Here is a 25,895-nt window from a genome sequence, read left to right as displayed (position 1 = left end):
CCAAATGCTGCAATTTGCAGAACAAGTCTTTCTTCAGTGGTATACTTTTTTTGTGTCCCTAACTAACCTTATTGCTCTTCCCTGTATCTGTTCCAACAGATCCACATCCATCTAAAATGAGACTTCCAGACCTGTATGCAGTGCTCAAGGTGTGGCCTAATCATTGGCTTATATAATAGGACAATTACCTTCATGGTCCTGCATATCATTGACAGAGTCCTTATGAGCTGTCTTAGCTGCCTGTCTGCACTTTGTATCAGACTCTACAATTATGCCAGGTCTTTTTCTTTCTCCATTATCTTGAGGTGATACCACCCCCAATGTTTTTCTGGGATTACTGCTTTCTGTGTGCACTACCTTGCATTTTTCAGTGTTAAACTTTAGTTGCCATTTCTCAGCCTAATTTTTGTAGTTCTTGTTTTGTCATACACTAATTTCTGTCAATAACTATCCTGCCAACCTTTGTATTATGTAAGCTCATTTAGAAGACCTTTATGCCAAACACGATCGAATGCCTTTGAGATGTTAAGAGCAACTGCTTGTGTTTCACAGAACTTTTCCATTGATGATGATACATATTCATGTATCATCATCAGTATCATAATAAATATTGAAAACAATAGTGCCCAGCACTGAACCCTAAGGGACTCCACTAATAATGTGTCTAAGAAACAGTGCCTATTAATAAACACTCTCTGCCTTCTGCCACTCAATCATCCCTTTATTCATAGCAGTAACTTGCCCCTAATTTACTTTTTTATTGTTTCTTTACCTTCTGAAAGTATTGGAAAATTTGAGAAATGCCCAAATCCTATGAAAGAAAATCCCAGTTGCACCTCTCTGGAAGCTCTGCAAGGTGACTAATTCCTGTTCCATTGCATTTTTATTTCTAGCAATAAACTATAATTCTTTTGATATAGTTCTTTAGGTAAGTTATTTTGATTTTTACTATTAATAAATCAAAATTCCATAAACATTTAATTTTTAGCATGATCAAAGAAAAAAAAATGAATCTCCATAGGAAGAACACACTAACACCAAGATTGAACCTGCTGCCATTATGTATAAACCAAATGCAGCATCACTTTTGGAATTTATGCCTTTCCATTATTATATCTAACTGAAGTGAACAAAAGTGTAATTGGTTCAACCGTTCTTTATAACCCATTCCGGATCTTTCTTTTATAGACGGCAACCTAGGAAAAAGTGGTGCACTTCTTCCTCAGGATATGGTTTTTATATAGTTTAAATTCTTTTCACATTTCACTTCCTATGAATTTCAAATTTTAATCACAGATTTTGAGGTGAGTGCTGAAATAATAAGCCATTGCTGAACTAACTAACAAAAGTGTAATATTAAATGTGGTGTGTTGATATTTATGTGTGTCAGATATACATAACCACATAGTATTTATCTAGATTCCTTTTTTTTTTTTTTTTTTTTAATTTATGTTTTGTAGCTAGTTAGGATTTTTTATCTCTCTGAATCAGATTTTTGTCTTTTCTCCCCAGAAGCCTCATATTTTCCAAATTTTTTGACTCTGCTGAAAATATTGCTTTTTCATATTCTAATTGCCAGTCTTCTTTCAAACTAGTCCTGTATAGAAAACAACTATTACCTTTTTCTTTAAAGATACATGTGACCTATCTGTTTAAGATCCCTGGCATAACTATTCTAAGACATTATGTAGGCACCATCTATGCATTGTATTTCTGTTATAATTGTGTATATATATATATATATATCTAACAATAATTTTTCTTTATCTTATTATTATTATGATTATATACAACATCAATAAGTGTTGTTTGTTGTATTTGTATTATTATTAGTAGTAGTAGTAGTGCTGAAAACAAATTTGTTTCTAACTTCATTTCAGTTTTGCCGTCGAGAGGAACAGAACTTTATTTCTCAACATGAGATTGATAACATGGCTCTGATAATGCCAGCAGCTGGTCGTGGAAGAAGCAGTGTTTCTAATGTCCAGCAAACTACTTCACATTCTAAAAAAGCAAGTTGTTTATTTTTCAGAATGTTGATACATTTTATAATAAAACTTGAAACAATTTTTGATAGAATTAAAATGAAATCTTTTACTCCTTGATCTGAGGGCTCTGAAATAATACAAATCTTGATATCATATACATATTGTCATTTACAAGATTTATAAGATATAAATTCAAAAGAATAAAATAAATAAACTCAAGATAATTAAATAGATATAGTTACAGGTTTTCTGGTTCTCATTTTGATTAATATCAACGAAATTTATTTTATTCTAATCAAGAATAAGCTATGTCAAATAAATTCACTGACATATAATGTGTAGCTGAACTAGAGACCTACTGTTATCATAGTTAATAATGAAATTTGTTAGGCATTGTTTCTAATTAATTAATTAGCATTAGCATTAGTAGAGGCATTTGATGCAAGAAAGCAAGCTTATGCAGCATCAGCCAAAAAAAAATAAAGTAAAAAAAATAAATAAAAAATAACCACTTCCACTTCACCCCTCTGTTCGTTCGAAATACCTGTACAGCTGAGCCTTAAACTTATTTAGGCTATCAACTTCCACAACAAGGAATGGAAGTCTGTTCCACCTACCAACCACCCGCTGGCTAAAGGCAAATTTCCGCACATCTATCCTACATCTGTCTTTCCTCAATTTGAACTTATGCCCTCTCAGGTTATTATTCTGAGCAAGAGGAAGAATCCCATCAGCATTGAGCATGCTCAAACCATTCAAGGCTTTGTACACCTCTATCAGATCACCTCACCAGTGCCTAGTCTCCAGACACTGTAATTTGCAAAACTTAAGCCTTTCTTCGTAAGAGCACCCCTTTGTTCCAATCACTAACCTTCTTGCCCTTCTCTGTACTCGTTCCAGCAGCTCTACATCCTTCTTGAAATGAGGCCTCCAGGCCTGTATACAGTACTCTAGGTGTGGCCTGACCATTGCCTTATACAAGGGAATAATCACCTCCTTATCCCTGCAAGAAAAATTCCTATATATCATTGACAATACACCATGAGCTACTCTTGCAGCCCGTCTGCACTGCTCAGAGAACTTCATATCTGCCTGCACAATTACCCCCAGGTCCTTCTCATTCTCTACCACTGCCAGTGTAGTACCACAGAGTTGATACGTTGCTCTGGGGTTGCTGTTTCCCATATGTAGTACTTTACATTTGTCAATGTTAAACTTCATTTGCCACCTCTCAGCCCATCTGCTCAACCTTTCCAGATCCTGTTGCAGCAGCATAGTGTCAGTAGTGTCCTTGACAACCCTGCCAACCTTTGTATCGTCTGCAAACTTGGACATTAAGCTTGATATACCATCATCAATATCATTTATAAATACAGAGAACAATAAAGGACCCAATACTGAACCCTGAGGGACTCCACTAATAACATTAGTCCACGATGAGCAGTGTCCATTGATTACCACTCTCTGTCTTCTCCCCCTCAACCACTCCTTTATCCACAGCAGCAATTTGCCTCCAATGCCACACTGCTCCAGTTTGTGCAGCAGTCTTCCATGTGCAACAGTATCAAAAGCCTTTCTAAGATCCAAGTATATAATATCAAAGTTATTCCCTGCATCCAGTTCCTTTGTGACTGCATCATAGAATCCAATCAAATTGGTCAGGCAAGACTTCCCCTTAACAAAACCATGCTGTGTCCGAGCTATAGCTGAAGTCTTGTCTAAATGATCCTGCAGTGCTTCTTTAACTAGTGCCTCCATTAATTTTCCTGGAACAGAAGTTAAACTCACAGGTCTATAATTACTTGTGTCAGCCTTTGATCCTCCTTTGTGAATTGGGGTGACATTTGTACATCTCCAGTCTGTGGGTACCTCCCCTGAGTCCAAGGAAGCTCTCATAATTATGGCTAAGGGTTTGCTTACTTCCTTTGCTGCCTCCTTTAATATAACTGGATCGATCCCATCCACCCCAGGTGCCTTTCTTGTGTTTATCTTCAACAATTTCTCCTCCACTTTACTCTCAGTTATTACAACATTCTCTAGCTTACTGCTAGAGTTGAATACACCTCTGGCATTCCCCTCGCTAAATAACTCCTCATGTATGAATGTCGATGCAAAATATTCATTTAGTTTGTTAGCTACCTGAGCAGGGTCATCAACAGTTGACCCATCGATATCAAGTGGACCAATCTGATTCATCCCCTTCCTTCTAGAGTTTGCATAAGTAAAGAACTCTTTGCTGTTTTTCTTTGCATCCCTTGCCAAAGATTTCTCGTAATCTGCCTTCGCCTGCCTAACCTCCTTTGTAACTTGGTTACAGATCAACTTATATCTATCATAGGCTTCTGTGTCACGTGTTAATTTATATGTATCCCATGCATTTTTCTTCTCTGCCATATGCCTCATTAGTTCATCTGACATCCATTTAGGCCTAAACCTTGAACAATATTTCTTAGTTGGTATGTAAAGCCTAGTAGCTTGCAAGATAAGTTCTTTGAATGCTTCCCATTTTGAATTTGCTGTTGGTAACATCATCAGTTGATCCCACTGTAATTAAACATTTAGAATCAGTAAAAAGTTTTGATTGTAAACCTACCGTACAATTTCATAAATCTGGCAGTCTTGTGATCTACAGATTTCAAAAATTTGGTTCCCTGCCAAATTTTTTAAAATTTCAGATTTTTTAACTAATACTATAGAGAATTGTTGGTAGTAAAGTGCACAGTTGTCAAAAAAAAATTTTTTTTTTTGACAAAGCAGTAAAGCATCTTTACCACTATAACACTTATAGTATTTCATTTTTTAATGGCATGCCATTGATATCTGTTTCACAATAGCAATCCAGGATCTTGAACCCTTATGAATGCTATAGAGTATGCTACTGGTTTACTGATAATGGCTATAAAGATCCTCTATCACTGTATATTTACTGTGTATATCAACCATAAAGCTCTGCTATCAGTATGCATTTAGTACATATGGTAGCCATGAGGCACCAGTATGTATATACACTGTTGTCTGTTGTGGCCATTGTAAATTATATTACAACCACAGGAAACTGCTGTAGCTTTCCAAAGCCACTGTTTTCACAATATCAAACTCATTTTATGATGTCATTGGACAGTTAGTTAATAATCAAGCTCAATCATGTATATCTCTTGTTGATTATTCCTATTTATATCTGACAAATGCAGTCATCCAGACTGTATATTATATAAATTTTAAAGTGAGTGAGATATGGCTTGGAATGTAATCACATGTAATTTACAATAACCAATACAACACAACACTTGATGAAGCTTTTTTTTTTCTTTTTATGATATAAAATTTTAAGAAAATTACAGATTTATGAAATCTTACTATATTTTAATAAATATAGTTGAATGAACTTAATAAAAATGAATGAAGAATATTTATTCTGTTTACAGGTCAAAAAGAAAAGAGATGGCAAAAGAGATAAGGATAAAGAATTAGCAGCTAGTCTAATGGTAGCATGCTTAAAACGTCTCCTTCCTATTGGGCTAAATCTTTTTGCTGGCAGGGAACAAGAATTAGTACAACATGCAAAGGAAAAATATCTAAAAGTTAGTACTTTATTACAATTAGCGGTGAAACAATTTATTCATATTGAAACGCACATGGGAATTTTTCCACACATTGTACCACATTGAGGAATCAAAGGCAAAAAAAAACTTATTTTGTATGTTAAATCTGATGTAATGTAGTTTGTAACATTTTTATCAATTAATGATTTTTTAACAAAATTGGATGCTATTATACCACATTAGAGAAATTGTTGCAAACTGTGACAGCTAATGCTGAAGAGGTACCAACCTCCACCTTCAAGTAAAAATTTAAAAAAAGTCAAACTATCAAATAAAATGAATGAATTAATTGCAAATTCTGTATTTTTAATTAATTCATAAGCAGTGGCCCACACTATCCAGTTATAGTCTCCTGCTTAAAATAATGGTGCAACTATTGCTGGAAACAAGCAAGGAAATTCCTCCCCAATGGGTGAATACAGACATCCACTTAAGAAGAAAAACACAGGAAAGTTTAAGGGGGGGGGGGAAGCCAAAGTGAGTACTTCTAGGATGCATCAGCCCTGTGGAAATTCCTGAAACATTAGCATTTCTCATCTGTTAGTAGCAAAAGAACCATAAATGGTTCATCAGTATTTAAATGGTGTTTGAAATGATCAGCTCCACATATTTTTGATACCCAAAAATATGTGGAGCTGATCATTTCAAACACCACAGTTTACTGCCTCAAGACCTTGTTCTGAACCCTCAGCTAAAAGTCAAAGACAATTCAGTACTATGAGGTTAATTCAGTCAACCACAGAACTCAGATAATATGAACTGGAAAATGACTCCTTACCATGATACTGATAAAAATAAATGTGGTATTGCTCCAGCCATCTCACAACAAATCAACTGCACAGAAAATGTTTGGGACCTTATCAGTTGTCAAGAGGGGGATGCATGATCAAGTCTGATCACGGGACTACCGTGGGCGTAACTCAGGCATTTTTTTTTTTTTTTTGGCTGGTGTAGCAAAAGCCTCAGGCTTCCTTGCACCATGTAGCTAATGATAATAAATAATAATAACTCTAACCAGGACAACTGTAGAGCCACAACTCCCCTGTTTTGAATGAATTCTCTACAATAAACTTTAGAACAAAAAACGATGTTTGTCCAAGTCACTCCAGGTAATTCATCCTGAACCTTCTGACCATCATAGCAAAAAAGGCAAGATACCCTCCATCTTACATAGAAAGGCTCATATGGGAAAAAATGGCTGCTAGATCACCTGTAAAGTTCTTCAAGCTAGATTTATCTGGAGACAAAAATGAAAGTATTGATGAAACCACCAGCATCAAAACAAAAATACTGTTAAATAACAGGAACCTCAACCACCTCAAAGCTACAAGCTGTAGAAAAAGCTCACATTAGGGATTTCAGTATTTTTGTATATAAGCTTGAATCCCATACAATGCTTGGTGTATGGGGTTCACACTTAGATTATTGGGTGAAATTTGTAATCTATGATGAAGTAGCTCTCTAAATTACATGCGATTGCATACATACTATTCAATCATCTGTCAGAAGCAAAGAATATGCATTATTTAAGATAACTTGCATACCATACGATTATCAACAAATCAGCTAATTTTGATTATGTTCCATTGGTACCATAATTAGACCCTTTTATGAATTGCCACTGCTTATAAAAAGGAAATTAAACCCATCACTAACTAGAAACCCGCATGACAGTTGATGTACATCAATTAGTATCTTTCTTTTTATTCATTTTTTTAAAATTTATTATTATTATTTTTTTTTCTCATAAATTATCCTCTATACCAAAATACAATTATTCTATTGCTGATTAATTTTGTTTACTGGCAAGGTGTAATTGTTGTAAGGTGTAATCATATAATTGTTGGGACATTTTAGTTTATCATATTTAGATCCATTGTTTGAATTGAATTCAGTTAAAATGTGCATGAGTGTGATGTTAAATCACACTCATGCACATCATCACACTTTTATCTAATTTAAAGATATTCTCTCCTTTGTAATTGTTATTATTATCCATATAAGCAAAAGCAAAGCAAAAGGCTCAAGCTAATGGGAGTGCTTGGCTCAGAGAAGAACTGAGGGGGGCAGTTTCCCTCTGAATCACAGCCTTTTAAAATGCACTGCTTGCATGATGTTTGTGAAGCAATCGGGTACGGAACATGATATTTTTATGGGGGATGCCTTTGTGTGTGTGTGCGCGATGCAAGGAGTGTAATGAAATCAGGCGACAACTCAGCATTGTTATGGGCCTATATGAGAGCTTGAAGGACAGGGTGGATGCCCACGAAGGATTTAAAGTGAGGAGCCCATCAAGCTCTCAGCTGCCCACATCAATGCCAGAGCTTGGTCATTACGCAACACAGTGGCAACCCCCAAGGCAGAATGCACTGGTCCCACAGGAACTAGTAGTTGTTGGTGACTCTATTGTCAGGGAAACGGGGAACATGCTTTGTAAAAAGGATAGGTGGAACAGGACCAGGGTATGTCTGCCAGGGGCCAAGATTGATGACATTGTAGAGTGGATATCATCTTTTAAGGGCACAAAAGGTGATATAGTTGTACACGTTGGCACTAATGATTTAAGAGTAGGAGACCGGCAGAATTACTTAACAAGTACAGGTCACTGTTGAAAAAAAGCCGTGAATTAGTAGTAGTAGTAGTAGTAGTAGTAGTAGTGGCACTTGATGCAAGAAAGCAAGTGTAGGAGCTTATGCAGCATCAGCCAAAAAAAAAAAAAAAAAAAATCACACCATACCCTCCAAATGCCTGTCCAGTTCCTCCTTAAATTTATTTAACCTATCAACTTCCACAACGACAGATGGAAGTTTGTTCCAGCAATTAACCACCCGCTGGCTAAAGGAAAATTTCCGCACATCTATTCTACATCTATCCTTTCTTAATTTGAACTTATGTCCCTGTAGGTTCGTATTCTGAACAAGTGGGAGGATCCCATCAGAATTCAGCGTGCTCAACCCATTCAAGGCCTTATAGACCTCAATCAGATCACCGCGCAGGTGCCTAGTCTCCAGCCACTGCAATTTGCAGAACTTAAGCCTCTCTTGGTAAGAGGATCCCTTCATTCCCCTCACCAATCGTGTTGCTCTTCTCTGTACACGCTCAAGCAAATCTACATCCTTCCTAAAATGAGGCCTCCAGACCTGTACGCAGTACTCAAGGCATGGCCTGACCATTGCCTTATACAGAGGGACAATCACCTCCTTTTCCCTGCTAGCAAAATTCCTATATATCATTGACAAAACCCCATGACCTGCCCTAGCAGCCTGTCTACATTGCTCAGAAAACTTCATATCTGACTGCACTATTACTCCCAGGTCTTTTTCATTTTCTACCACCTTAAGTGTAGTACCACACAGTTGGTACGTTTCTCTGGGGTTACTTCTACCCATATGCAGTACTTTGCATTTGTCAAGGTTAAACTTCAGTTGCCACTTCTTAGCCCATCTGCCCAAATTATCTAGATCCTGTTGCAGTAGCACACTGCCATTACTGTCATTAACAACCCTGCCAACCTTCGTGTCATCTGCAAACTTCGACATTAAGCCTGATATACCTTCATCAATATCATTGATAAATATACAAAACAACAGTGGACCCAACACCGAACCCTGTGGGACTCCACTAATAACATTAGTCCACGAAGAGCAGCACCCATTGATTACCACCCTCTGTCTTCTCCCACTTAACCATCCTTTTATCCATTGTAGCAACTTACCCTTAATACCATTCTGCTCCAATTTGTACAGTAGTCTTCCATGCGCAACAGTGTCAAAAGCTTTCCTGAAATCCAAGTATATGATAACAAAATTATTTTTTGCATCCATTTCCTTTGTGACCACATCATAATAACCAATCAAATTTGTCAGACAAGACTTTCCCTTAACAAACCCATGCTGTGTCTGAATTATTCCTGCAGTCTTGTCTAGATGATCCTGCAATGCATCTTTAACCAGTGACTCCATTATTTTACCCGGAACAGAAGTTAAACTAACTGGTCTGTAATTACTCGTGTCACCCTTCGAACCTCCTTTGTGAATTGGGGATACATTTGCACATCTCCAGTCCGTGGGAACCTCCCCTGAATCCAAGGATGCTCTCATAATTATGGCTAAGGGTTTGCTTAGTTGCTTTGCCGCCTCCTTTAATATAACTGGATAGATCCCATCCACCCCAGGTGGCTTTCTTATGTTTAACTTCAACAATTTCTCCTCCACTTTGCTCTCAGTTATTACAAAATCATTAAGCACACTGCTACAATTTGATAACCTTCTGCCATTTTCAAACCTTAATAATTCCTCACTTGTGAATGTAGATGCAAAATACTCATTCAGTTTGTTTGCTATCTGAGCAGGATCATCAACAGTCGAACCATCGATGTCAAGTGGACCAATCATATTCATCCCCTTCCTTTTAGAGTTTATATAAGTAAAGAAATCCTTGCTGTTTTTCTTAGCATCTTTTGCCAAAGATTTCTCGTAATCCGCCTTTGCCTGCCGAACCTCCTTTGTGACCTGATTACAGACTAGCTTATATCTGCTACAGGCTTCTGCGTCGCCTGATAATTTATATGCATCCCATGCATTTTTCTTCTCTGTCACGAGTCTCATTAGTTCATTTGATAACCATTTAGGCCTAAACCTTGAACAATATTTCTTCATTGGTATGAAAAGTCTAGTAGCTTCCACGATTAATTCCTTGAATGCTTCCCACTTAGAATTTACTGTTTGTAACATCGTCAGTTGATCCCACTGTACAGAATTTAAAAACTGTCTGAGACCACTGTACTCACCTTTACGGAAGCAAAAACCCTTTCCTTTACCCCTGACGGTAGTTACCTCTTTGAGTAAATCCCACTTCAGCACACTGTGATCACTGCCACCTAGTGGTTCCTTTATCTGCAAATTCTTAATACACGAATGATCACTGCTGATAACCAGATCAAGAGTATTACTTTCTCTGGTTGCCTCTCGAACATGCTGCTGCAGAAAACAATCATCCAATAAATCCACAAAAGTCTGACTAGTGTGTGAGTGACCAACCCACAAGTTCCAGTCAATATCTGGGAAGTTAAAATCCCCCATTATAAGACATTCTGATTTACTGGCCCACTCTATTTCTCTGTACAATTGTTCATTGTACTCATTCGAGTCATTAGGCCTATAACACACTCCTACTCTTATTTTTGCTTTCGCAGTGCTTATGTCACACCAAACTGACTCAACAGTGCACTGTCCATCTATATCAACTGGATGCACTTCTTTTGATTTTATGTTTTTCTTAATTAACAGCATAACACCTCCTCCCTTTCTGTCCTGTCTATCCTTTCTGTACACATTGTACTCCCCAAATTCCAATTCTGCATTCCTTATATCTTTGTGACACCACGTCTCTGCTATCCCAATAATATCCGCCTTTGATGTCTTGACCAACACTTCAAATTCATCAAATTTATTTACTATACTTCTAGCATTGGTATACATGCAAGCATACATGCTCCTATGCCTATTCCTTGTTACCCTAACACATCCCATATACCCAACTATTCCAGGATGACTGCCATCCGTCCCTGAAACCCCCAACACCCCTCGCTCCAGGTCGCTTCTTATTCTAATAGAAGTTGTGCAAGAATCACCTTCACCTCTGCCTGCGGTTACTGTTAAACTATTAGTCTTTGTATCCCCCCAAGCTAGCAGTTTTCCGACCCCCCTAACACTGCCTCGATAGCATCAGCAAATATTCTTGCACCCTTTCTATTTAAGTGTATCCCATCCCTGTAGAAGCAATCTCTCCTGTTAACAAGTACAGTCCAGGCTGAAAAAAATTCTACCCCTTGAGCCTTGCACAATCTTTCCAGGGCCGAATTGATCGACAAGGCTCTCATCATATACTCCCTCCTATCGTGTCTGGGCAGAATTGCAGACACTTTCAAATTCAACCCTAATTCTCGGCTTTTTTTCAACAGTGACCTGTACTTGTTGAGTAATTCTGCCGGTCTCCTACTCTTAATATCATTAGTGCCAACGTGTACAACTATATCACCTTTTGTGCCCTTGAGCATTAGGGTTGAATTTGAAAGTGTCTGCAATTCTGCCCAGACACGATAGGAGGGAGTATATGATGAGAGCCCTGTCGATCAATTCGGCCCTGGAAAGATTGTGCAAGGCTCAAGGGGTAGAATTTTTTTCAGCCTGGTCTGTACTTGTTAACAGAAGGGACTGCTTCTACAGGGATGGGATACACTTAAATAGAAAGGGTGCAAGGATATTTGCTGATGCTATCGAGGCAGTGTTAGGTGGGTCAGAAAACTGCTAGCTTGGGGGGATACAAGGACTAATAGATTAACAGTAGCCACTGGCAGAGGTGAAAGTGATTCTTGCACTACTTCTATTGGAATGAGCAGAAGCCTGGAAAACAAGATGCAGGATATTTCAGAGACTGCTGGGAGTCATTGCAGTACAAGTAAACACATGGGTTGTTAGAGTAGCTAAGAAAAGAACAGGTGCATGTATACTTGCGTGTACACCAGTGCTAGGAGTTTGGTAAATAAATTTGATGAATTTGAGGTATTGCTCAAAGCATCAAAGGCGGATATTGTTGGGATATCAGAGACTTGGGGTCACACAGATATAAGGAATGCAGAACTGGAATTTAGGGAGTACAACGTCTACAGAAAGGATAGACAGGATAGGAAGGGAGGAGGGGTTATGCTATTAGTTAAGAAACACATAAAATCCAATGAAGTGAAGCCAGTTGACATCGCTGGACAGTGCAGTGTCGAGTCAGTTTGGTGTGACATAAGCACTGGGAGATCAAAATTCAGAGTAGGAGTGTGCTATAGGCCTAACAACTCTGATGAGTATAATAAGAAAGTGTACAGGGAAATAGAGTGGGCCAGTAAATCAGACCCTCTTATAATGGGGATTTTAATTTCCCAGATATTGACTGGAATTTGTGGGTTGGTCACTCACACACTAGCAAGGCTTTTGTGGATTTATTGGATGATTGTTTTCTACATCAGCATGTTCGGGAGGCAACTAGAGGGAGTAATACTCTTTATTTGATTATCAGTAGTGATTCTTCATGCATTAAGAATCTGCAGATAGAGGAACCACTAGGTGGTAGTGATCACAGTGTGCTGAAGTGGGATTTACTCAAAGAGGTAACTACCATCAGGGGTAAAGGGAAGGGTTATTGCTTTCGTAAAGGCGACTACGATGGTCTGAGACAGTATTTAAATTCTATACAGTGGGACCAACTGATAATGTTACCAACAGCAAATTCAAAAAGGGAAGCATTAAAAGAACTTATCTTGGAAGCTACCAGGCTTTACATACCAACTAAGAAATATTATTCAAAGTTTAGACCGAAATGGATGTCAGATAAACTAATGAGACATATGGAAGAGAAGAAAAACACTTGGATACATATAAATTAACACGTGACACAGAAGCCTATGATAGATATAAGTTGATCTGTAACCAAGTTACAAAGGAGGTTAGGCAGGCGAAGGCAGATTACGAGAAATCTTTGGCAAGGGATGCAAAGAAAAACAGCAAAGAGTTCTTTACTTATGTAAACTCTAGAAGGAACGGGATGAATCAGATTTAATCCACATGATATCGATGGTTCAACTGTTGATGATCCTGCTCAGGTAGCTAACAAACTAAATGAATATTTTGCATCGACATTCAAACATGAGGAGTTATTCAGGGAGGGGAATGCCAGAGGTGTATTCAACTCTGGCAGTAAGCTAGATAATCTTGTAATAACTGAGAGTAAAGTGGAGGAGAAATTGTTGAAGATAAACACAAGAAAGCACCTGGGGTGGATGGGATCTATCCAGTTATATTAAAGGAGACAGCAAAGGAAGTAAGCAAACTCTTAGCCATAATTATGAGAGCTTCCTTGGACTCAGGGGAGGTACCCATAGACTGGAGATGTGCAAATATGACCCCAATTCACAAAGGAGGATCAAAGGCTGACACAAGTAATTATAGACCTGTGAGTTTAACTTCTGTTCCAGGAAAATTAATGGAGGCACTGGTTAAAGAAACACTGCAGGATCATCTAGACCAGACTTCAGATATAGCTAGGACACAGCATGGTTTTGTTAAGGGGAAGTCTTGCCTGACCAATTTGATTGGATACTATGATGCAGTCACAATAGAACTGGATGCAGGGAATAACTTTGATATTATATACTTGGATCTTAGAAAGGCTTTTGATACTGTTGTACATGGAAGACTGCTGCACAAATTGGAGCAGTGTGGCATTGTAGGCAAATTGCTGCTATGGATAAAGGGGTGGTTGAGGGGGAGAAGACAGAGAGTGGTAATCAATGGACACTGCTCATCGTGGACTAATGTTATCAGTGGAGTCCCTCAGGGTTCAGTGTTGGGTCCATTATTGTTTCCTGTATTTATAAATAATATTGATGATGGTATATCAAGCTTAATGTCCAAGTTTGCAGACAGTACAAAAGTTGGCAGGGTTGTTAAGGACACTACTGATGCTATGCTGCTGCAACAGGATCTGGAAAGGTTGAGCAGATGGGCTGAGAGGTGGCAAATGAAGTTTAACATTGACAAATGTAAAGTACAGTAATACCCCAACTTACGCTACCCCGACTTACGCGAACTCGGAGTTACGCGGTTCTTGATTTTTTCGTTTGGCAACGCTGCCGCCCACTATCTTCAAGGTCGTTTTTCATATGTTATCGATATACGGTGCGACGGCGGAGAATGAGAGCGAAAGATGAACAAAATTCAACTTTGCTGCTTTTATGTTTTTTTATATCAGTGAAGGGGAAACACATTTCACCATAATAACGTAAAAACCAACACAATTCTAGCTATCGGTATAATCGCAAATGCAATTAGATCGAGTTTACTACCAGTTTATAACAGATTTCACTAGCAGAAACGCAACTGGATTTTTATTGTTTTATGGTAGTAACCCCTAGAAATGTGAGGTGTTAATAGTGTATCTCTGCCTTTATGGTGTTGTTTATTCAGTTGCTACATGTGCGCAGCTTTGTTTATGCGTATCAAGCGTGCCTCCTCGTTTTGTAATTGTGCTTTATTCCCTAAAAATGAGTAAAATACTTAATTAAAAAGGTGTGAAAAGGAAGCGTCCTGGTGAAGACACTGCAGATTCAGAGAGAAAAATAAAAGCAATTATCGATAAACAGAGGCGGACTGTTCAAAAATTCTTACCCGGGAAAATTTATAGTGGCCTCATACTATGGTTTATAGCCAAAATCACACTGGCCCACCGGGGTTTCCCCGGTAAGGCTTATGGCCAGTCCGCCTCTGTCGATAGAGAAAAAATATGAAATTGTGAAACGCTTTGAGCGAAATGAAAGACCATGTGATATTGCACGTGCTACAGGCCTAAATGAAGCAACGGCGAAAAGCACATGACAATTGCAAACTTGACAGGTTGAAAATTGAAAAGGGCTCAATTTTGTAAAGGGCTTAAAAATTTTAGAAAACATAGACTCCAACGAAGAACGCGTTATAGCTACAAAGCAAGGAATAAAAAAATTATTAGCTTGCTACGAAGAAATTCTGCGTGAAAAAAAGAACGCGCTGTGTCGTCAGACGAATTTGTTAGATTTTATGAAGCCATCGACATCGAAATAACTTTTTTATGTAAGTCATTTGTTTTTTTAATACATATTTTGTATTAATATGTATAAAGAACTGCAATTTTATTAATATTTTTCTTCTAAACTAGTGTTTTTGTTAGTCCTTGGTCCCAATTAAGCAAAATTTATATGTATTTATATGCAAAGTTGTACCCCGACTTACGCGAATTCGACTTACGCGATTTTCGTCGGACCCACCTATCGCGTAACTTCGGGGTATTACTGTACTACATATGGGAAACAGCAACCCCAGAGCAACGTATCAACTCTGTGGTACTGCACTGACAGTAGTAGAGAATGAAAAGGACCTGGGGGTGATTGTGCAGGCAGATATGAAGTTCTCTGAGCTGTGCAAACGGGCTGCAAGAGTAGCTCATGGTGTCTTATCAATGATATACAGCAATTTTTCTAGCAGGGATAAGGAGGTGATTATTCCTTGTACTCAAGGTGTGGCAATGGTCAGGCGACACCTTGAGTACTGTATACTGGTCTGGAGGCCTCATTTCAAGAAGGATGTAGAGCTGCTGGAACGAGTACAGAGAAGGGCAAGAAGGTTAGTGAATGGAACAAAGGGTTGCTCTTACGAAGAAAGGCTTAAGTTTTGCAAATTACAGTGTCTGGAGACTAGGCACCGGCGAAGTGATCTGATAGAGGTGTATAAAGCCTTGAATGGTTTGAGCATGCTCAATGTTAATGGGATTCTGCCTCTTGCTCAGGATAATCACCTGAGAGGGCATAAATTGAAATTGAGGAAAGACAGATGTAGGATAGATGTCCGGAAATTTGCCTTTATCCAGAAAGTAGTTGGTTGGTGGAACAGACTTGCATCCCTTGTTGTGGAAGTTGATAGCCTAAATAAATTTAAGGCTCAGCTGGACAGGTATTTCGAATGAACGGAGGGGTGAAGTGGAAGTTTTTTTTTTTTTTTTCTGGCTGATGCTACATAAGCGTGCTTTCTTGCATCATATGCCGCTAATAATGCTAATACTAATGCTAATATGATGGAAGGAAGCTTGAGGCTTATGTTGCACCAGCCAAAAAAATTTCCTGAGTTACCCTGAGAGAGAGAGAGAGAGAGAGAGAGAGAGAGAGTGCAAGCAAGAGTCAGAAGTAGAAAGGAATCACCAAGAAAGAGTAGGATGATGATATCCAGCTCAAGACCCTGGGTTTGCATTGCTTAAATAATACTGAATTGAATGAACAGATGACTAATTGTTTATCCCACACACACACACAAAATAAATCATTATTTTATCATATAATTGTTGGGGCATTTTAGTTTATCATATTTAGCTTTATTGTTTGAATTGAATTCAGTTAAAAATTAAATGTTAAAATTCATGCCAGCTTCCTGGAATACTCATAATTGCTTTTTTGTGGATGTATTCTCAAATGATATTCTCCAACTTTTGTTGGATTTTCAAGTTGAATTTTAAGAGGAAGCATTCAAAATATGACTCACAAGTCCATTCTAGCACTTCATTATAATTCATTTGGCTTACAAAGATCCTGCATCCCATAATGAATTTACCTACTATGACACATTTTTATGAAATTCAGAAGCAAAACGCTTGCAGTATTTCTTACTGTAATTTTCTATATCATGATGGTGCCAACCAACTGTTCCCTGGATGCTGTGTATAAAATATATATACGTAAAACCTGTATTCGCACCTGAATCAACTTATAGAAAAGAAAAGCAGCAACAGGTAGTTCAGGTCTTTATCATAATTTAAAACTTTTGTCATTAGCCAGACTTACTTCTAATTCATTTTATGCAGTAATTTTGAATAAATCTGTGTTCTAATATTTACTATGAAAGTTTTGCTCATCAGACGTCACACATTAAATATTTGTGTTTATTAATGAATTTTTTTGATTTTTATTTACAGAAAACACCAGAATCCGATATTTTTGAATATATCAAGCTTCAGCTCACCCTGCCAGATAAAGTAGGCCAAACTTAATTTTTTTTATTACTTTTTGATATATTGTAGAAATATTATACAATTAATATAACAATTTTCAGTGCTTGTTCTATTTTATGTATAATGCTAGATAGGATGCAAATATGTAAATATCTGATAATATTCATGATCATCAGTTACTTGCATGTATACCAATTCTAGAAGTATAGTAAATAAATTTGATGAATTTGAAGTGTTGGTCAAGACATCAAAGGCGGATATTGTTGGGATATCAGAGACGTGGTGTCACACAGCTATAAGGAATGCCGAACTGGAATTTGGGGAGTACAATGTGTACAGAAAGGATAGACAGGATAGGAAGGGAGGAGGTGTTATGCTGTTAATAAAGAAAAACATAAAATCAAAAGAAGTGCATCCAGTTGATATAGATGAACAGTGCACTGTTGAGTCAGTTTGGTGTGACATAAGCACTGCGAAAGCAAAATAGAGTAGGAGTGTGTTATAGGCCTAATGACTCGAATGAGTACAATGAACAATTCTACAGAGAAATAGAGTGGGCTAGTAAATCGGAATGTCTTATAATGGGGGATTTTAACTTCCCAGATATTGACTGGAACTTGTGGGTTGGACACTCACACACTAGTCAGATTTTGTGGATTTATTGGATGATTGTTTTCTGCAGCAGCATGTTCGAGAGGCAACCAGAGAAAGTAATACTCTTGATCTGGTTATCAGCAGTGATCATTCATGTATTAGGAATTTGCAGATAAAAGAACCACTAGGTGGCAGTGATCACAGTGTACTGATGTGGAATTTACTTAAAGATTTAATTACCATCAGGGGTAAAGGAAAGGGTTTTTTTCTTCTGTAAAGGCGAGTACAGTGCTCTCCGACAGTTTTTAAATTCTGTACAGTGGGATCAGCTGACGATGTTACCAACAGTAAATTCTAAGTGGGAAGCATTCAAGGAATTAATCGTGGAAGCTACTAAAAGTTTCATACCTATTAAGAAATATTGTTCAAGGTTTAGGCCTAAATGGTTGTCAAATGAACTAATGAGACTCGTAACAGAGAAGAAAAATGCATGGGATGCATATAAATTATCAAGTGACTCAGAAGCCTATGGCAGATATAAGTTAATCTGTAATCAGGTCACAAAGGAGGTTCGGCAGGCGAAGGCAGATTACGAGAAATCCTTGGCAAAAGATGCTAAGAAAAACAGCAAGGATTTCTTTACTTATATAAACTCTAAAAGGAAGGGGATGAATCTGATTGGTCCACTTGACATCGATGTTTCGACTGTTGATGATCCTGCTCAGATAGCAAACAAACTGAATGTGTATTTTGCATCTACATTCACACGTGAGGAATTATTAAGGTTTGAAAATGGCAGAAGGTTATCAAATTGTAACAAGGTGCTTAATGATCTTGTAATAACTGAGAGCAAAGTGGAAGAGAAATTGTTGAAGTTAAACGTAAGAAAAGCACCTGGGGTGGATGGGATCTATCCAGTTATATTAAAGGAGGCGGCAAAGCAACTAAGCAAACCCTTAGCCATAATTATGAGAGCATCCTTGGACTCAGGGGAGGTTCCCACGGACTGGAGATGTGCAAATGTATCCCCAATTCACAAAGGGGGATCGAAGGGTGATACGAGTAATTACAGACCAGTTAGTTTAACTTCTGTTCCGGGTAAAATAATGGAGTCGCTGGTTAAAGATGCATTGCAGGATCATCTAGACTAGACTGCAGCAATAATTCAGACACAGCATGGGTTTGTTAAGGGAAAGTCTTGTCTGACAAATTTGATAGGATATTATGATGTGGTTACAAAGGAACTGGATGCAAAAAATAATTTTGATATCATATATTTGGATTTCAGGAAACCTTTTGACACTGTTGCGCATGGAAGACTATTGTTCAAATTGGAGCAGAATGGTATTAAGGGTAAGTTGCTACAATGGATAAAAGAATGGTTAAGTGCGAGAAGACAGAGGGTGGTAATCAATGGGTGCTGCTCTTCTTGGACTAATGTTATTAGTGGAGTCCCACAGGGTTCGGTGTTAGGTCCACTGTTGTTTTGTATATTTATCAATGATATTGATGAAGGTATATCAGGCTTAATGTCGAAGTTTGCAGATGATACAAAGGTTGGCAGGGTTGTTAATGACAGTAATGGCAGTGTGCTACTGCAACAGGATCTAGATAATTTGGGCAGATGGGCTAAGAAGTGGCAACTGAAGGTTACCTTGACAAATGCAAAGTACTGCATAAGGGTAGAAGTAACCCCAGAGAAACGTACCAACTGTGTGGTACTACACTTAAGGTGGTAGAAAATGAAGAAGACCTGGGAGTAATTGTGCAGTCAGATATGAAGTTTCCTGAGCAATGCAGACAGGCAGCCAGGGCAGGTCATGGGGTTTTGTCAATGATATATAGGAATTTTGCTAGCAGGGAAAAGGAGGTGATTATCCCTCTGTATAAGGCAATGGTCAGGCCACGCCTTGAGTACTGCGTACAGGTCTGGAGGCCTCATTTTAGGAAGGATGTAGATTTGCTTGAGCATGTACAGAGAAGGGCAACAAGATTGGTGAGGGGAATGAAGAGATCCTCTTACCAAGAGAGGCTTAAGTTCTGCAAATTGCAGTGGCTGGAGACTAGGCACCTGCGCGGTGATCTGATTGAGGTATATAAGGCCTTGAATGGGTTGAGCACGCTGAATTCTGATGGGATCCTTCCACTTGTTCAGATTACAAACCTAAGGGGGCATAAATTCAAATTAAGAAAGGACAGACGTAGAATAGATGTGCGGAAATTTGCCTTTAGCCAGCGGGTGGTTAATTGCTGGAACAAACTTCCATCTGTCGATGTGGAAGTTGATAGGTTGAATAAATTTAAGGAGGAACTGGACAGGCATTTGGAGGGAATGGTGTGATTTTTTTTTTTTTTTTTTTTGGCTGATGCTGCATAAGCTCATACATTTGCTTTCTTGCATCACATGCCACTACTACTACTACTACTACTACCCTAGTTGTGTGTGTCTTTTATTGTATACAGTCACAAAATGATTGAATACTACAAAAAAAAAAAAATAGTAAAAAAATTGTAGCATCAAACAGAAGCTATTTGAACCTTTAGTGTATTGCTACTATCTGGTACCTGTGATAGAAAATGGAATGAGTTTGCTGGACACAGACCATTAACCAACCTAACTGCTCATTTGATATTTCTGCAAATTTAGCAGCTGCTTAGAAGAAAAATAAAGCCGGACCAAAAGAGAAAGCTAGTGTTATTGATATAGAGGAACCAATATTGTTGATGTGTTTATTCCAGAAATGGTTAGAAATCCAGATTATCAGTTAATAAATTTTCTTGTCTAAAAATCTGTGTTTGCTGAAGGAGGGCATGGATGAGGCACCTCTGTAGCCAGGTGGGCAGGAGCAGCAGTACGTAGCACACGCTTCTTGATTAGACCGGAGTTCAAGCCTGTGACCACCAAATATGGAGGATGCCGAAAGGTCACCACCGCATATCCCCAGAGCAATATGGCCTCAGTTGCTAATGCTCCTAAAAACCAAATAACAACAACAGCATGGATGAGCAGATTTCTTTTATACTGTAGCACAGCCCCAAGGTGTCTAGGGAAGCTTACATGTAGCTGTTTTTAACAGTCAGCATGCTGGTTCAATCAATGAGCTGTGCATTTTCTGTGGAGGCATACGTGCTCAATCTCACAAGGTGCATAATAGCATTAGTAGAGGCATATGATGCAAGCAAGAAAGCTTATATAGCATCAATTTGCAGCCTGCAAATTGATCTGCAACCCAATTCAGCCAAATTGATTTGCAACCTGTCAAGATCTAGCATAAGTGAAAGTAAGCATGGGCAGAAGTTGCAACCAGTAGTTTGGCAAGAGACCAAAATGCTCAAATAGCATTTGGACAAGATTCAAGCTTCCTACTTTTGAATTTTTGAAATTGAGTTTTTGAATATATTAATAACTTGCTTACCAACTGTTTTTTGTAATTGGGTATCTAGTTTTCCCTCTGAATGCTCACTGCGGGTGATGGTAGATGGCTCTCTGTCATCTAACTTCTCCACTAATGCTGGTGTTCCCCAAAGTTCAGTTCTTTCTTCCACTCTTTTCCTCTGGTATATTAATGACCTTCTTCCATTGACCAGAAATCCTATCCATAGTTTTCCTGATGATAGCACATTGCATTCCATCTTCCACTTTGAGAAACCTTGCCCTGCTCAAACAGCTTCAACTTCTCGAATATCCACTAGCAGTTCCTTAAATTCTGATCTCCAGTGGGGCAATAATAACTTAGTTGATTTCAATCCTTCTAAAACTCAATCCTATCTTATATCTTGCAAAAAGGATTCTTCTGCTCTTATGCTTATCTTTGATGACATTCTGATTTCTAGGCAAGATCATATATCTCTATCGGGAATTACCCCGACTTCTAATCTCTCTTGGCTTATGCACATTACAAATATTGCTTCCTCTGCATCTAAAATACTGGGTTTTCTCTTTCACTCTTGGTGTTCTTTTCTTCCAAACAGCTATTCACTCTGTACAAATCTCAAATCCGTCCTACAATGGAATACTGTTCCCACATCTTGGGCAGTGACCCAAAAACTCTCTGAGGCTTCTAGATTCCATTCAAAAGAGAGCAGTTAGATTAATTAATGCCTCATCTCTAAAGAGTCTCGCCACTCTCTGTCTCATAGACATTCTGTTTCTGCTTCATACCTTTTCTATAGATACTTCCATGGGCACTGTTCTTCTGAATTGACTTTCCATAATTCCTGCTCTCTCTCTCTCTCTCTCTCTCTCTCTCTCTCTCTCTCTCTCTCTCTCTCTCTCTCTCTCTCTCTTCCTTCCTTCCAAAGCAGTCCAAACACGTCCTGCAACCAGTCAATATCCTTTCACTGTCCAACTTGAAACTCACAGAACCAACTTCTCTTCTTCCTCGTTTATTCCATTTTCTGGATCAACCTTCCTTCATATGTATTTCCTAAAAATTACAATTTACAGTAGTTCAAGTCTAATGTCAACAAGCATCCTCTCACCCTCCAACCTATGCACAGTACTAAGTACAATAGGTTTTAATACCTCTCATGATTGGGATCTTCATAAAAAAAAAAAAAAACAATAAGTTATTAACTGCTGAGAGCTTTAGTATAGGAAGAAAATGACACCAGAGATTTAGCTGCAACTGATGTATCTTATTCGTATTCTGAACAGTCTCAGCACATTTTTTTTAAAGAGCAGTTGTTTCAATAAGGATATTATTTTAGGGCGGAATGTGGACGAAGCATTTCATCCATAAAAGAATAGTATCAATGGCATCACCTGAGCAAATATTAGAATCAGGTGGTTTAAAACAACAGTAAATGAAGAAAAGAGGATTAGAAATCACTATAATGATTGTGGGGTGGTGGTCTTCATTGGAGAAGAGACCATCACCAAGTTATGATCTAAGATACCTATAGTATAAGACAGCTAACATTAACTGTGCACTTTGAAAAGTTGTTGACATTGAAAGGGATTAAAAAGAAATTTAGATGCATGTTTAGGATTTTCTGATTCCAGTAAGTAAATGAACAAGTTGTGTAAGGTCTTTAATAACAGAAAATCCTTTAGTATCTCTTCCAGCTGTGGGTGTACAATTAGAAAATTGAAGGCAATTTTCCTTGTTAAAGAAAAATTACTTTACTATTAGGAAACTTATATTGTTAAATATTAATTGTAAAAAGACACTCGAGTCATGTGAATTAGAGTAAATAAATTTTATTGAAGTTTAATTATAAGGATAAAATACATTAAGAGTAACATAATGATATAAGTTTTTGGAAAGACATTCAACTGCTCAGCTTCCTGTCCCACTTATGAAACATTTTGATTCCCCTTTGGGAATCATTAAGTCTAGTGTGTGTGTGTGTGTGTGTGTGTGTGTGTGTGTGTGTGTGTGTGTGTGTGTGTGTGTGTGTGTGTGTGTGTGTGACAGATAGAGACCAAATATAATGCTGCAGTTATTAGTATTTGTAGTGGCAAATAATGCAAAAAAGCAAGGTTATACAGCATGTGCTAGAAAAAAAAAAAATTTCACCTGTCCATCCTCTCCAACAATTTATCTAATTCTGCTTTGAATTTATTCCATGAATATAAAAAAAAATGCCAAATGAATCAGACTAAATAAGTTAGAGGAATTACCTGAGAAAAATGAAACAAGAAAAAACTCTACAGAAAGGAAGTTTGGAGGATATGACCAAGAGGAATAACCTATCAAGACCGTTAGCTATAAATAGCTTGGTAAAGTTTTTAAAGAAATCTGAAGGTAGGTAAATGTTTGGATCAAGATAATGCCAACAGACAGCATAGCTAATTAGTAACAGAGCTAATAATAATGATATTTACTGCTACAGGGAAAAGAAGAAACAATACTGTAGTTTGTCATTGGCTAATTTTTTGAAATATTACACATACAAATGGTATTGGATGGGTTGAGCACGCTGAATTCTGATGGGATTCTTCCACTTGTTTAGATTACGAACCTAAGGGGGCATAAATTGAAATTGAGGAAGGACAGATGTAGATGTGCGGAAATTTGCCTTTAGCCAGCGGGTGGTTAATTGCTGGAACAAACTTCCATCTGTCATTGTGGAAGTTGATAGGTTAAATAAATTTAAGGAGGAACTGGACAAATATTTAGAGGGGATTGTTTTGTAAATTTTTTTTTTTTTGGCTGATGCTGCATAAGCTTGCTTTCTTGCATCTACTACTACTACTACCATTGATCCTTCAGAATTATAAAGGACTTGCAGTCCTACTGCACAAAAATACACCCTTGGTAAAGAGCACAGTTATAAGCAGGAAATACTTATGAGGGTAAAAGACTACACTGTATTTGAAATGAAGTAGTTTCAATTTATGAAAGAGTAACTACTTTATATACAATATGGAAATTTGATGGCTCTGTATAGTTAAATGTAGAAACAAATTTGGAAGTACAAACTATACTTTACAAGCTTGCTTTAAGCACTTCCTCAGTGGCAAACTAATTATAAATCAAAAAAGTTATGACTCTCAATCCAGACTCTCAGGATTCTCTATTTTTTGCAGTTTATTTTACAATGGTTACTAGATTTCCAAGTCATAAATTGTGTTTTAGATAACACATTAATGCTATAATATGTTATTCAAAACCTACCTGGATAGTTTATGACTTAGTAGTATCATAATAACTTTTTTTCAATTCATTTTAAATAATTTTTTTTAGCTAATTTTATATATTTCCTCTAGATTGATCCCAGTGATGTAATGAGTTGGCAGCATTATCTGTACAGCAAATTAGGCACCAAGAAGGAACCTGTGCATAGCACTCCTGCAGTGTCATTTGATCAATTAGTTGAACGGATTATTGATATGGCAAAAGTTCTGTATGGATTGCACATGGTAAGCTATTTTCGCTTTATGTTGCTCGCTCTCTGTTTTTCTTATGCATTCTTATTTTCTATAATAGTTTTTTTTTTTTTTTGTATTAATTTTTAAAAAGACTATGTATGCTTTTTTGCATCATCTGCCACATTAGTTTTAAAATAAATTAGTTTTAACAGTGTACAGCAGATTCGTCTCTTTTATCTCTGTTTAGTTATCTAATAACCTTTTTTTAAATAATATTAGTATTCTTTTTTACCCCTGTATTATTAATATTTTTATATCTTCCAATAATTAACAAATATAAATGGTTATTAGAGATTCATTATAAATAACCATAAAGAAAAGAAAATTTTTATGGCTTGGTATTTTCTTTACAGATCATTAAAATTGCATTGCGTAAATAATAGAAATATAGAATGGAATTTATGAGGCTGTAGTATACCATGTCATAAATTTCAAATATAAATGGATTGATAATGAGCCAATCCAATCATATTTGAAATTATATTTTACTCACAAAGCAAATTTTGCTTAACTTGAAGTGACCTCACTACCCTGATATGTTTTCACTCTTTTTGGAGCCTCGATAGGGAGTGAATATTATCAAGGTTACAAAGGATGTGGTTACAAAAGAACTGGATGCAAAAAATAATTTTGATATCATATACTTGGATTTCAGGAAACCTTTTGACACTGTTGCGCATGGAAGACTATTATACAAATTGGAGCAGAATGGTGTTAAGGGTAAGTTGCTACAATGGATAAAAGGATGGTTGAGTGGGAGAAGACAGAGAGTGGTAATCAATGGGTGCTGCTCTTTGTGGACTAATGTTATTAGTGGAGTCCCACAGGGTTCGGTTTTGGGTCCACTGTTGTTTTGTATATTTATCAATGATATTGATGAAGGTATATCAGGCTTAATGTCGAAGTTTGCAGATGATACAAAGGTTGGCAGGGTTGTTAATGACAGTAATGGCAGTGTGCTACTGCAACAGGATCTAGATAATTTGGGCAGATGGGCTAAGAAGTGGCAACTGAAGTTTAACCTTGACAAATGCAAAGTACTGCATATGGGTAGAAGTAACTCCAGAGAAACGTACCAACTGTGTGGTACTACACTTAATGTGGTAGAAAATGAAAAAGACCTTGGAGTAATTGTGCAGTCAGATATGAAGTTTTCTGAGCAATGCAGACAGGCTGCCAGAGCAGGTCATGGGGTTTTGTCAATGATATATAGGAATTTTGCTAGCAGGGAAAAGGAGGTGATCGTCCCTCTGTATA

At 37.5% G+C, this 25,895-nt stretch overlaps 1 protein-coding gene across 1 annotated transcript in view; it reads left to right on the top strand.

Moving 5' to 3' along the window:
- Nucleotides 1-1,883: 1,883 nt before the first annotated feature.
- LOC150074726 (ryanodine receptor-like) overlaps nucleotides 1,884-25,895 on the top strand; it is a gene marked incomplete at its 3' end in the record, with an annotated part of 42,142 nt that continues 18,130 nt past the window's right edge. The window contains 4 exon segments of the mRNA XM_090389492.1: nucleotides 1,884-2,012; nucleotides 5,414-5,569; nucleotides 17,132-17,191; nucleotides 24,477-24,629. Of these exon segments, the coding sequence (XP_090245618.1) occupies nucleotides 1,932-2,012; nucleotides 5,414-5,569; nucleotides 17,132-17,191; nucleotides 24,477-24,629 (450 nt within the window).

The sequence above is a fragment of the Mastigoproctus giganteus genome, unplaced genomic scaffold (genome assembly GCF_048544385.1).
Source record: "Mastigoproctus giganteus isolate SK-2022 unplaced genomic scaffold, ASM4854438v1 scaffold_72, whole genome shotgun sequence".
In the NCBI taxonomy this organism is placed as follows: domain Eukaryota; kingdom Metazoa; phylum Arthropoda; class Arachnida; order Uropygi; family Thelyphonidae; genus Mastigoproctus; species Mastigoproctus giganteus.
The sequence above is the reverse complement of the archived record's forward strand: the minus strand, read 5'-3'. Positions and strand labels throughout refer to the sequence as shown.